Genomic DNA, 14513 nt, shown 5'->3' with positions numbered 1-14513 from the left:
ATATCCAGTGAGCAGTAATTCTGTGGTTGAAAATGCCATTTTATGAGAGAGGCCCAAGGAGAATGGCCAGACTGGTTGAAATTGGCAGGAAGGTGGCAGCACCTCAAATAACTACGTGTTACAACAGTGCTGTGATAAAGAGCATCTCTGAATACACAACATGTCCAACCCTGAACTGGAAGGGCTACAGCAGCAGAAAACCACAAACATAAACTCAGCGGCCATTCTGTTAGGTAAAGAGGTAACAGTGTACATTCCAGTGGAAATTCAAAGGGACTTTTGACTTAACATTTTGTGTACAGATGAGTTGAAAATGTGTTTACTGTATCTATTGACATCAAAATTACCCTCGCCTTATGATCTAACTCTTGCAATTTCTTCTGCCTTGTTTAGGCTCTGTACCTGTGCAAAGTTGTCTTGAACAATGGATCCATGTCAGCCAGTAAATTCAGGTAACACCAACTCTGCAAATCTTGCCATGTGCTTTTCAAAGTGCCTGTCTATATAACCATGCAAATTGGTGACAAAAAAAGTGCTCACAGGTTTAGGTGTTTGTCTGTTCATGTTTTAAGTCCCTTGTTTAAGAGAGGATAAGAAAGGATGTGCTGATTAGAGAGGGTCCAGATGAGGCTCACGAAAATGATCCTTGAATGAAAGGGGTAACATATAAGGAGCATTTGGTGAATCTGGGCTATATTCTCTGGAGGTTAGAAGAATGACAGTGGATTTCATTGAAAACTATCAAGTCTTATTCTGGCTTCTTAACCATCCTTTCCAATCCTGATGAGGGTCTCGACCCAAAATATCAACTTTATCCATTTCCATAGATGCTGCTTGACCTGCTGAGTTCCTCCAGCGTGTTGTGCGTGTTACTCTGGATTTCCAGCATTTGCAGATTTCTTGTGTTTAGAATAGATAGATAGATAGATAGATACTTTATTCATCCCCATGGGGAAATTCAACTTTTTTTCCAATGTCCCATACACTTGTTGTAGCAAAACTAATTACATACAATACTTAACTCAGTAAAAAATATGATATGCATCTAAATCACTATCTCAAAAAGCATTAATAATAGCTTTTAAAAAGTTCTTAAGTCCTGGCGGTTGAATTGTAAAGCCTAATGGCATTGGGGAGTATTGACCTCTTCATCCTGTCTGAGGAGCATTGCATCGATAGTAACCTGTCGCTGAAACTGCTTCTCTGTCTCTGGATGGTGCTATGTAGAGGATGTTCAGAGTTTTCCATAATTGACCGTAGCCTACTCAGCGCCCTTCGCTCAGCTACCGATGTTAAACCCTCCAGTACTTTGCCCACGACAGAGCCCGCCTTCCTTACCAGCTTATTAAGACGTGAGGCGTCCCTCTTCTTAATGCTTCCTCCCCAACACGCCACCACAAAGAAGAGGGCGCTCTCCACAACTGACCTATAGAACATCTTCAGCATCTCACTACAGACATTGAATGACGCCAACCTTCTTAGGAAGTACAGTCGACTCTGTGCCTTCCTGCACAAGGCATCTGTGTTGGCAGTCCAGTCTAGCTTCTCGTCTAACTGTACTCCCAGATACTTGTAGGTCTTAACCTGCTCCACACATTCTCCATTAATGATCACTGGCTCCATATGAGGCCTAGATCTCCTAAAGTCCACCACCATCTCCTTGGTCTTGGTGATATTGAGACGCAGGTAGTTTGAGTTGCACCATATCACAAAGTCCTGTATCAGTTTCCTATACTCCTCCTCCTGTCCATTCCTGACACACCCCACTATGGCCGTGTCATCAGCGAACTTCTGCACATGGCAGGACTCCGAGTTATATTGGAAGTCTGATGTGTACAGGGTGAACAGGACCGGAGAGAGTACGGTTCCCTGCGTACTACAGCGGTTCGCTGTAGTGGTTCTCCCAGCTCAGTCACACAGGCCCTCAGTAATCGTGGGGAAACTCCATCCGGTCCAGCCGCCTTGCTGGTACAGATCTTCCTCAGTTGACCTTCCACCTGTGCAGCCGTAATCCTGGGCGTGGGCAAGGTCTCCTGTGAGTGGCTATTTTCCTGTGAGGGAAGTAAGCCTGGTGTGGATTTCTGCGGTGAGGAAGAGATTGAGCTGTCGAACCTGTTGAAGAAGTTGTTCAGCTGGTTCGCTTTCTCCACATCTCCACTTATGTTCGCCCCCCGCTTTGCACCGCATCCGGTGATGATCTTCATCCCATCCCACACCTCCTTCATGCTTTTTTTCTGCAGCTTTTGTTCTAGCTTCCTCCTATACTGTTCCTTTGCCCCCCTTATCTGTACTCTGAGTTCCTTCTGAACTCTTTTAAGCTCCAACCGATCACCATCTTTAAAGGCCCTCTTCTTCTGGTTTAGGAGGCCTTTGATGTGACTAGTGATCCAGGGCTTATTATTGGGATAGCAGCGAACAGTTCTAACAGGGACAACTGCATCCACACAAAAGTTAATATAGTCCGTTGTGCATTCAGTGACCTCCTCAACGCCCCCACAGAGCTCCCCTTGCAGTACATCCCAGTTAGTAGTACCGAAGCAGTCTCTCAGGGCCTGTTCAGCTTCAGGAGTCCACTTCCTAAAAGAGCGTGTGGTAGTGGGATGCCTCATCACAATTGATTTATATCTGGGCTGTAACAAAACCAGGTTGTGATCAGCTTTCCCCAATGAAGGCAGTGGGGATGCACTATATGCCTCCTCTGCGTTTGCATACAGTAGGTCAATAGTCCTATTACCCCTGGTGTAGCAATCCACATACTGGGAGAAAGCAGGTAGTGTCATGTCCAAAGTCACATGGTTGAAGTCCCCTGTAATTATCACCAGTGCCTCAGGGTGCTGTGTCTGAAGCCTAGCAACAGCGGAGCTGATGACGTCACACGCTACCGTTGCGTCGGCACGCGGCGGGACATACACAATCACCACAATGACGTTTGCGAATTCTCGCGGCAGGTAATATGGCCTCATACTCACGGCGATCAGCTCAATATCCCTTTCACAAACGGAGATCTTTGTACTCACTTGCCCAGGGTTACACCATCTTACGTTAATGTAGACAGCGAGTCCCCCTCCTTTCTTCTTCCCACTCTTTTTGGCATCTCTGTCAAATCTTACCGTAGTAAAACCAGGTAATTCTACATTTACATCCGGGATGTTAGCCGTCAGCCATGTTTCGGAAAAACACATTAAACTGCATTCCTTGTATGCTTTAACATTCCTTACTAATGAGGCTAGCTCATCCACTATTGAAGGGCCTAGACAGAGTGAAGAGGATTTTTCTGATTGTGGGGGAGTAGAGGTCACAGTCTCAGAATAGAAGGATATCCTGTTAGTACAGAGATGAGGAGGAAATTTCTTTAGACAGAGGGTTGTGACTCTGTGGAATTCATTAAGGCCAAGTCACAGGGTATACTTAAAGCAGAGGTTGATATGCTTTGATTAGTCAGGGTGTAAAATGTTTTTAGGAGAATGGTGCTGAGAGGGAAAATTAATCAGCTGTGAATGAAGGGCAGAGCAGACTCGATGGCTGAATGGCCTAATTCTGCTTCTGTGCCTTGTGGTTTTAGGTCTTAGAGCTGTAGAGTGCAGAAGCAACTTCTGTGGCCCACTCTGCCGTCATTTCTATACATCTTTTGCCACCCACAGCCAGTTGGGGCCCTTGACTCAGGGCGTGACCTGTGAGATGTTTACTACCTATGGTGACCAGTTTGGAATGAAGATGGGCCTGGCATTGAGGAACACCACATGGCTGTCAAGGAAACAGGTACTGTCTACTGTCTCTCATCCACTCTCCTCTCTCTGTCCGAGGCCAGTAAGAGGGCTCAGCTTTTTCATAGGCACCCCAGGGGTTCAATGTGCCCAGTCTGAGAACTACAGAGTAACACCATTATCGGAGAGAGAAAGCAGCTTAACATGTGTCAGTGATGATCAGCCTCATAGTTTTGTCTCCCACATCCTAGACTCCTTGTTTGACATCCCCTGCATGGACTGTCCACACTTCTCACTGTCTCATTAAGGCAGCCAACAAAATCAAATACCCCACTCATCCCAGACATTCTCCCATCTTCCTCCTTCCATCAGGCAGAAGATACAAAAAGCCTGAAAGCACAGACCACCAGGCTCAAGGACACCTCTGTTATCAGACTCTGGAAGACTATCAGATGAACTTTAGTACAATGAGATGGATTCTTGACCTCACAATCTACTTCACAGCTCTTGCACCATACTACACTTTCTCAGTAACTGTGACACTACTCTACATGCTGTTATTGTTTTCCCTTGTACTCCCTCAGTGTACTGATGTGATTAAATTATCTGAATTGATGTTGTAGAAAACATTTTTCACTCTATTTTATCAATCTTCAAAGTTCAAAGTAAATCTATTATCTAAGTACATACATGTCACCATATCAACCTAGGATTCATTTTCTTGTGGGCATACTCAATGAATCCGTAAAAGTATCAATGAAAGACTGCACCAATTTGGGCATTCAAAAGATACTATCTGTGCAAATACAAAAATAAAGAAGTGATACTACTACTACTACTACTAATAATAATGTGACAATAGTAAACCGGTTTACCTGCACACTGACTGGAAGGTCTGGAGAACCCACTAGCCAACTCATTAATATAGATATTCATAGCCGAGGCCCAGTAACACATTACTGTGACACTCCACTCTTAATGCTATCTCAGAAGAAGGCCCATTTATCCTCATTCTTGGTTAACCAGTCTCCAGTTCATATCAATATTTGACCTGAGACTCCAGGCAGAACTCATTGTCTGATATCTACTAGAAATCCAATTATCACATCTGTGGGACCACCCTGTCCTTAAAGGATTCTAGAGCATTTGTCGAACTTTCCTTTACAAAATCCATATTCACTCTGCCGGATAGTCCTATAATTTTTGAAATCATATAGCACTTTTAACATTTTAAACCACGTGTGCAGTTACATAAAAGCAGAACTAAATATTCCCCCTTCATAATGCGGAAATGACCCCAGTTTCTATTTTTTCACGCAAGAGGAAACATCCTGTCTACACTGAACTCTCCATCACGTTCTCCAACCTTTGCCTTCCCTCAGACAGCACAGCTAGGTATCTGTCCAGTAAGCAATCTGTGAGCTGATCGCAATGCGCTAACGTGCATCTGTACGACATACTAACTGGCGCATCTTTGGAATCTGGGAGGAAACCTTGCACGTTCACGTTCCTCTCCGTGAAGATATAGGTTTCCTCCCACATCTCAAAAATGCTTTTATGCACACTTTATTCCATATCTGTACTTTAACCTTTAACTTTATACTTTGTCATTCTTTATAATTGTTAATTATCATTTTATAATTGTTATTTTTGCTGCATGTCACGCTGACACACCACAGCAAATTTCTAATACTTGTAACTATGTAAATTTGATCACTTATCCTTGATAACATTGAGTTGTCCCAATAGCTAGCTGCACCTGTATTGAGCCTTAAAGGAGTCCTGTACTGGGACCCACAGGTCCCTCGACGTCTCTGAGCTCTGCAATCGCTTCCTGTCTAAATAAACTACTTTTCTTAGTTTTCAAGCCAATGTCCGTAAGGCAGCTGGGGAGCTGACCAGAGATGGCCTGACCTGTGATTGGAGGACTGTGTGTGTGCGTCGGGAGGAACGGGTCTTATTTTGCTGTTGTTGCTTCTGCCAAACATCGTGTTAGCGCCAGAATGTGTGGCGACATTTGCGACCTGTAACGACAGTCATTCAATTCACTGTGTGGTTCAATGAATATGCGATAAATAAATCTGAATCTGAACCAATTTTCCCACCTCCTGTTCCCTTTGCCAAAATATGCTCCTCTTACATCCTTTGGTCACGTCCTTCACAACCTCTTCTCCTGTTGTGTCGCCAGAAAAAGCCCCAGAGACCTCAGCTGGTTATTATAGCAATGCAAAAGTTGAACACTGATCCTCCACTCCTTGCTGTGCTGGTTATGTGCCGCTGGAGTTCAAACTGGGTTGGGGTCTGGCCCCTCCCGTTGTCGCTGCTCTCTAATATTTGTTCAGTGCTGCCATCTAGTGTTTGCTTGGTGGAAGAACAAGATAGATCAGGTCAACTCAGGTCCTTGGGAGATATTAATTCTTTTCGCTCTTTGTGACAACGTTTTTCTGAAATTGTAACCGTCGTAACCCTCCGCTAAGGACCTGAGTGCTATGTGCTATGCGGAGTGTACTGTTGTTAATGTCTTTTCCACCTTGTCCCTGAAAGAACGCTGTTCTGTTTGGCTATATTCATGTACTGTTGAATGATATTTAAACTTGCATCTTGAGATTGAATTTGAACATCTCACCAACCCATTTATGCTGACACTCCTAAACTTGCCAGTCCTCTGTCCCCACCTCTGTTCAGAAATCTGATGGTGGAGGGGAAGAAGCTGTTCCTAAAACACGGAGTGTATGCTTTCAGGTAGTAATGAGAAGAGGGGTTTGATTTCCCACAATAACCCTTCATATCTAGTTGGTTTATTACCATAATTTTGGAAAGAAGCTGCGGAACACAGCTAACTCATGGGCACTAACAACTCCACCACAAAGGACATCTTCAAAAGCTGATGCTTCAAAAAGGTGGCACCTATCGCTAAGGACCCTCACCATCCAGGATCTACCCCCTGGGGGTTCTGGCATGAATGCTACGTAGACTACTCCCTGTTGGGATTGGGACAAATAGTCTATGACCAAGGTGGGTGGGATCCTTCATGATGTTATCACTCACCTGCATTGGACTAATCACTTCTGTATCCGTTACTGCTCTTAGCTTTGAAGCCATTATGAAATGCCTTGTAGAAGTCGAGGTCTAAGAATCCATCAGTTCTACTTGGATCTGAGGGATTCCACCAGCTGGTAACAAGGTAACATCTAAACATTCTGCTTTTGCAGTTGATGTGCGCTGGGGGGAAGCTCCAAGACATCATCCGGAATCTGCCAGCAAATGCCAACGGCCAGGCAGTGGAAACCTTATCAAAGAGCATTCCTAGTTCAGTCCTGCTTTTCCTGGGGTAAGTAACCGAGGGTCCCTGAGAGGGTTCAGTTCCTGCTCAGTGCCTGGTGTACATGAGGGACTTGGGCATCCCGTGGCAAGTGCTCCCTCCTCTTCCTCCTCACCCCCCTTGTTCACTATCCCTGGATCTCATCCCTGTGGTCAAGTTTCAAAGTTCCTATTTACACTTGTAAGTCACTGGTGTGGTATCAGAAAGGACATACAACATAGTAGTATACAGGACAGCAAGCACAGACTCTTCAGGCCACGATTTTGTGGCAATTGTTTACCCTGCTCCACGGCCAGTCTAACCCATATAGCTCTCCATTTTTCTGGGGTGGGGTGTGTGTTGATGGGTAATCTGTTTTTTTGGGGGTGTCATTGCCGTGGGGTATTGTGATGGGATTCTGTTGGCGTCGGGTGTGTGTGTTGTGGTGTTACTATGGGGTACGAGTTGGTGTTACATATGTGGGGTGGTGCATATTGATACAGTGGGGTTTTGCAGCGGCATATGTGTTGGCTTTGGGGGTGCTTGTTGCACTGGGGTTGTGTTGCGATGGAGTGTTTCGGTGTTGGGGGTGTGGGATGGTGTGCATCAGTATGGTGGGATTGTTGCTATGTGGTGGGACTATTGTCGTGGCTGTCTGTTGGCGTTGGGTGTGTGAGATGGTGTATTTGGGTGGGGTGTGTGCTGATATTGGGTGTTTGGGATGCAGTGTGTGTTGATGTTGGATATGTGGGATGGGCTGTGTGTTGAATTTAGGGTGTGTGGGGTGGGGTGTTTGGGATGGGTGTGTGTTGATGTTAGGTGTGTGAGGGTGGAACGTGTGTTGAATTAGGGTGTGTGTTGATGTTGGGTTTGTTGGGTGGTATACGTTGACATTGGGGTGTTTGGGGTGTGTGTGTGTTGATGTTGGGTTTGTTGGGTGGGTGTACGTTGATATCGGGGTGTTTGGGGTGAGTGTTGATTTTGGGTTTGCGTAGTGGCATGTGCATGGATTTTGGATGAGTGGGTGGGGTTTGTGTTGATGTTGGGTTTGTGGGGTGTGGTACGCTGGTATGGTGTGGGCTGTTTTGACACGGTCTGTATCGGCAGCTGTCAGCCTGTCTCACTGTTCCTCTCCCCACAGGGAAGAATCCTTGACCCGTGTGTACGGCAACAACTGCAGCGGTTTCCTCGCACAGATGGCTGAGGCAAAGCTGGAGCTGCTGCCACGAAGTTCTCCTGTCCGAGGGGCACTGCGGGAACGCGCCCTGCGCTGCCTGGTGGGTACAGGGTGGGCGGGGTAGGTGAGCACAGTTGCCTCGTACCGACCAGCGGGTGGGAGATGGGGAGGGGAAGTCAGCTCATATAGTCCACAGCCCATCTCACAGTGAATAATCTGCCCTTTACCTCTACAACTTCAAGGACGGACCTTGCACCTTGAGTTTCAGGAAGTAAACACTCAGTACCGCCCCTTTTTTTAGTAAACGTACAAAACTTTATTCAAATATCAAAGACATATAAATGTTAGGGGTTACTCTAGAGTTAACGTAGAGTTAATACCATCTACAATGTTATCAACACCCGGGGAGGCACCGTTCCAGGGCTTAACCTTCTGCGATACCCCCCCCCCACCTCAGGTCTGCAACGTACAGAGGAAAACCCCTGCATAGAGAGTCTTCTAATGTGGGCTTCCCACAACGCGTGATGGTAAGACGGGCCGCCACGGACATTAGGCGAGGGCAATGAAGTGAAGTGTGCAAGAGCAGCCCGGACAGAAACGGGCTCGGCTTGTCGCGGTGGGTATCACTGCGAGGCAGCACATACTGTGTGGGACTGGCTCCCGAAGGAGTTCTCGGGGCTCGATTCCCACGAGCACCTCCGGCCAAGCAGGGGCTGGTGCGGCTGCAGCCACTGCACAGCCCTGAGACACCGTGGCGGGATGGATGCCGCTCGAACGCTGCTCCCTGGAGGCGCAGGAGCACTTTGACTGGAGGAGACGCTACCTGCAATAGCTCCTGCATAGCGGCGCTGCTGGGAGCCGCGTACCCTCTTGAAGGCAATGCTCTCGGTGAAGAAAGCGTGTCGCTAGTGCTTGCCATGTTCACATGTATCTCTGCGGGGATCTGAGGCGGCGAGCTGCGGGCTTCCTACTTACGCACACCAGTGAATGACCGTCTTTTGCAATCCGAACACTCGAGCGCAACAGAGACCCAATGCATCCAATTGCCCCAGAAGAAGTCCACCAACTTCCTCTGCGTCCTGGCGACAAATACAGTGAGCGGGACTAATGTGATCATGGCTGATCAATGACCAATAACATGGCCCAGTTCAAGATCGCGCGGAGTGGAGCCGACATGCGTCCCCGCCGGGCAGAGACTTTGGTCTCGAAGTTCCGCCAGTTCGCCGGCCATGTGTCCGCAGTGGAGCTTAGACACACCTTCAGACTGAGGAGGTGCGCGGTGCTCCCCGCAAATGGTCTTAGCTCCTCTGGCAGGGAGTTCATCTTCCACTGGCCCACTAAGAGACGTTCTCCAGTTGACCCTGTCAGACGTCGCGGCTGAGAAGACCCGTGAACAGTCTCGCATCCTCTGTCGGCCAATAGGGTCGGCGATCGTAAAGGATATCGTCGTCATAAGCCAAACTGGCTACCTTCATTTCCGGCTCGCGCAGAACCAGACCTGTCAACCCATTCCGAAAAAGGCACAGGGAAGTGTACACTTGCCCCGGTACGCCCCAGCCGAAGCAAAAGGGCGCCGTCGAGGATCCGTTGACCCTCATCAGGCACTCCGCAGCAACAGCGTACAACACATGGACTCTGGCAAAAAATGCGATCCCATTCCGATTGCGCGCAGAGACTCGAGGAGGCTGTCATGACCCACCCCGTCAAACGCCTTCTGCCGATCGGGAGAGAGAAAGGCGACTGACAGGCCACCGTCACGAGACAGGTGGATGAGGTCCCGGACGAGATGGATATTGTCTTGAATGGACTGGTCTGGGTGGATCATTTGGGATAGCACGAAACCCAGGCAATTGCCCATTGCCGGGGCAAAATCTTAGATTCGGTGCCCAGGAGAGACACCAGGCACCAATTCCTCAGCCAGCGAAGATCCCCCTTTCGGCAGCAGAGTCACTGCCGCCCTATGCCAAGAGTGGCATCTCACATGTCGGCAGGCTTTCGCCCAGGACCCTGGTGTAGTCAGCAGCCAGTACGTCCGAGAAGGCCCAGAGGAATGCCATAGTCAACCTGTCAACTTCACGGACTTGCCTCTGCATAGCTGGTTGAGGGTGCCGGCTAGTTTCTCCAGCCATATGGGAGAGTCCAGCCGCTGCTCAGCTTCAGGGTGACCTTTGGCAGATGCTCCCACAGCACCTCCTGCGCCTCGTCACTTGACTGTTCGGCGAGAACAGGGTCGCATAAAATGAGTGGACTTCTTTAACAATTCTCGCCGGATCCGTGATGGAAGAACTACTAGCAGCTCCACAAGTTGCCTGCGCACACCCCTCCATTCCTCCAGAGTGTAAAAGAAGTTGCTCTTATAGCAACTGGATTCTTGACCTCACGAAAGGACCCCAAGACTCTTCGAGCTGCAGGTCCCAGCCCCACAGTGCTCCCCTCTTCCCTGGTACTTCCACCAAAGGACTCCAGGTCAACAGCTCTTTCCCGAGCCGCTTGATCTGGGACAGCCACTTCTCGGTCAACCCCCCGTGTGTATTCCATGTCCACGTCCCACCGAAGTCTGAGGGAGCGGAATCCGCTCAGTTCTCCCCTCCAGGCTTCCCAGAACCGAGGGAACGAGACCCGGAATCAGCCATCCTCCAGCAACTGATTGTTGAAATGCCAGTATATGGACCCCTTCAGCTTAGGCAGTAGGTTAAGCTCCGTCCTCAGCAGGCCGTGGTCCAGTAACGGCACTGGCCAGATAGAGGCTGTCGAAACGCTGGAGACATGCATCCTGGAAATGTACCGCCGGCCGAGTCCCGAACTTCCTCCTTCTCCTCCTCCAGTCATCCTGAGGAAGCCATGCGAGTCAGGGTGGAAGTTCCGCCGGGCATCGACCAAATCAAAAGACGTTCAGTTGCTGAGGACAAAGCCATCTCTCTCCTCAAGGGTACACTTAAATCACCCCCGAGAACAACGCACTCGCCTCTGTCAATGGAGCCAAACTGCACAGCTATCTGATGAAAGAAGCGCGCCTGCATGGGATCGGGCATGGGGGCATAGTGTAATGGCACACCATCCAAGCTCACAAACACGACAAAATCTGCAGATGCTGGAAATCCAAAACAATACACACAAAATGCTGGAGGAAGGCAGTAGGTCAGGCAACATCTATAGGAGAGAGTACAGTACACAGACGACGTTTCAGGCCGAGACCACTTATCAGGACTCAGTCGCTATGCTGTCTGGCTTGAACTCGTTTACTTCCGGAGCCAACAATCTCATCAGCCCGCTCGAATTGAAGTTGAGGTGACTCATGCCCACCTCCCAAGCCACTCCATGTAGACCCAGGTGGATTCGTCTGTCGGATCCCGGCTCAGTGTGGGTTTCTTGCCGGAAGTTCATCGTATCTCTCCATTCCTTGAGGACTAAGAGATGATGGATCCTGAGTTAAGACTTCCAGCCGCCATTGATCTTAATACTTGCTACTGGAATCTCGATGATAGTGCTATATCTTGCTACGAACGTCCTGACAAGTGGGAGCAGGCCTCCTTATCCAGTGCCCAGGAATTCCCTGAAACAGTGTTGCTCCCTCTCAATCATTTCCGAATTCCTCTCTTTCTCTTTAAGGATGGTGTGGACGGATTGCCCAATCCCAGGCAACTCGGTTCATCGGTCAGCGGCTAGTCGGGCCTTATGCTCTCTGCGCCGAGAGTCTGCGAAGTACTCTTGAATTTGCTCCACCTTAACAGTCTGAGACTCACTGCAGGGAACGAGCCCCTCGCCATCTCGGTTTCAAAAGATCCCTCCTTGTCCTCTTCACTGCGTTCAGGTGATCCTCATTTTCAATGTCCCGTTTGCACACAGTCACCGCACTACCGGAAACAGCCTCGGCGAGCAGCCCCACCATAGGCGTGCCACTGACCTCAGGACGAGTGGGGGGGGGGGGGCGGGGACGGGACTCTAGAAGTGTACAGGTGACCGGCGACCTTACCTCACCCAAAGAACGGAGCTGAGGGAGGAGGGGACTATTTCGCGGAGGGGAAGGTACACGACGTAGAGGATCACCTTCTGTACGGGACTGTCACTGGCACGAAGACCCCTTCCACAGTTATTCCCCTGCTCAGGCCCGGGGACACCTCTCTAGCGAACTGTAGGTAGAAAATGGACTTTTGGTGCATCTTACCGATTCCAATAACGCCCTTATCCCCACCCACAGACACAGCCATCAAAGCTAACTTCTCGGCACCCAAAGACACAGCGATATCACATTGTACTGCGTTTTTGAGAGTTATGTCTGAAAGGTGGTGGCTCTACGGGAGTTCTTTCACCGGAAGCTACGGCTGGTGTGAAAGAACTTGGTCTCGCTAGTTTGGAGTTGCAGCCCGCCATGTTAAAGCCCCACACAGTCAGAAATCAAACACTGCTGAAGTAACTCATTCACGACACTAATCAGTTTTTTTTTTGAAGAACAGTTCTGAGAACAGAGAAAGTAGTTTCCTCCAGACAAGCAGAGGGAACTCCAGTGCTGACCATCCTGGTGCGCAGCCGGGCCGCTCCGATGTTCTTCCGTCCGACGATTCGCCGCAAAATGCTCCTCCCGGTCTTCCCCAGCCAAGTACTGCAGCTGGGAGAGGGGTTGTCGGTGTTAACAGCCGGGGAAGTCCATCCCAGCTCCCAGTAAAAATTGGACATGAACCTTGGCAAGCCGCCAGCCATGGTCGCTGCCGCTGGCCGAGCACAGCCACAACAAAACTTCCTCCGAGAGGAGATCTGCTGCAGTCCGTTGCCAAAGATGAGACACCTCTCTCCTGCATCTTCCTCCGTCCTCGTCACCGTTCTTCAGGGTTTACTCCAAAATAAATCGACTTTTTCCCGGGAACTCAGACACAACTATCCGCACCACAGTGTGACCCTCCCTCAGAAACGTCCCTCCCATAGTGCGACTCGCCCTCAATATGACCCTTCCCCAGTGAGCCCTCCCCCCCCCAGTAATACCCATCCCACAGTATCGATCCTCCCACACTGTATTCTTTCTTCAGCACAGCCTCTTCCCCCAGTGCAACCCTTCCACTGAAACGCCCCTGCCACCGCGCGACGCTCCTTGCTAGCTGGGTCAGATATCCGCCGTTCTGCCTACGGGAGCTGCCAGATCCTCCCGTCCTTTGTCCGCTCTCTCCTTACTTGCCCTCTCAGGGCTCTGGTTTAGCAACACTGGCCCATGCTTCCGAAAGCCGCCCACTCCGAGCGCGTTCCATTACAACACCACACAGACACAACACACGAGATTATTATTATTCAACTGCAAAGGAAATCAATTCAACAGTCTAATCTAAGAACTAAACAGTGGATTCCAACAGCCCGTTGTGATGAAACCAGCAGCGCGGGCGAAGTACAATTCAAACTGTGAGAAATAGTCCGTTCAGGAGGGGGCGCCGTCTGTCCCACTTACCTACACATGGAGAGCAAAAGAGAGAACTTGTCCGGGCTGAGAAAATAACCGGACAGGACATTAAAAAAACACTTGCAGGGATCTGCTAGGCACAGCAGGGCTCTTCGCAGGTGGAATTCAGCTGGCCATTCACGAGGTCTCTCCCAAAGCGAACGATCCTGTCGTTCATGGGCACCACCTGCTCCTTCTCCACATGAACACTGTCTGAGATGATGGACAGAGAAGCCTCCAGTAGTGCATGGATATCTAACCAATTCCGAGCTGTCCCTGCCCCGGTGTGTGATGGGATAGTGTGGAGGGAGCTTCACTCTGCGTTTGACACCGGGAGTGTGTGATGGGACAGTGAGGAGGGAGCTTCACTCTGCCTTTGACACCGGGAGTGTGTGATGGGACAGTGAGGAGGGAGCTTCACTCTGCGTTTGACACCGGGAGTGTGTGATGGGACAGTGAGGAGGGAGCTTCACTCTGCGTTTGACACCGGGAGTGTGTGATGGGACGGTGAGGAGGGAGCTTCACTCTGCATTTGACACCGGGAGTGTGTGATGGGACGGTGAGTGGGGAACTTCGCTCTGTGTATGACCCTGGGAGTGGGTGGAGGAGAAGTTCTAGGTACCACCCATGCCCGCAGAATGATCCCTATATTCAGCCACTGGCTGAGCTGAACTCTTCTCCTGTTGCAGAATCTGCCTGTATCGGCTCTGAACGGAATGGCTGCCGCCCAGCTCGGAACGCTGCTGTGCGACTTTACGGGGCAGAACATCACTGACCTACCGGAAGCTGCCTTCAACGCCTCCATCCCACACCTCTGCAAGTGCAAACAATTCCACCCAAGTGCAACCAATATCCTGCGTACGAGGCTGCTTGAAACGCTGGGGTGAGTTCCCTTTAAGGGTCCATAGG

General features: G+C 49.6%; 1 protein-coding gene across 5 annotated transcripts in view; it reads left to right on the top strand.

The window, feature by feature from the left end:
• LOC140735168 (otoancorin-like) overlaps nucleotides 1-14513 on the top strand; it is a 105936-nt gene that overhangs the window by 71796 nt on the left and 19627 nt on the right. For all 5 annotated transcript variants that reach the window (XM_073059962.1, XM_073059961.1, XM_073059960.1 and 2 more), the window contains 5 exons: nucleotides 394-452; nucleotides 3642-3759; nucleotides 6917-7035; nucleotides 8147-8282; nucleotides 14294-14487. In XM_073059962.1, coding sequence (XP_072916063.1) covers nucleotides 394-452; nucleotides 3642-3759; nucleotides 6917-7035; nucleotides 8147-8282; nucleotides 14294-14487 — 626 coding nt within the window. The remainder of the gene's footprint in view (nucleotides 1-393; nucleotides 453-3641; nucleotides 3760-6916; nucleotides 7036-8146; nucleotides 8283-14293; nucleotides 14488-14513) is intronic.

The sequence above is a fragment of the Hemitrygon akajei genome, chromosome 11 (genome assembly GCF_048418815.1).
Source record: "Hemitrygon akajei chromosome 11, sHemAka1.3, whole genome shotgun sequence".
NCBI classification, from domain to species: domain Eukaryota; kingdom Metazoa; phylum Chordata; class Chondrichthyes; order Myliobatiformes; family Dasyatidae; genus Hemitrygon; species Hemitrygon akajei.
This window is presented reverse-complemented; position numbering and strand designations above follow the sequence as displayed.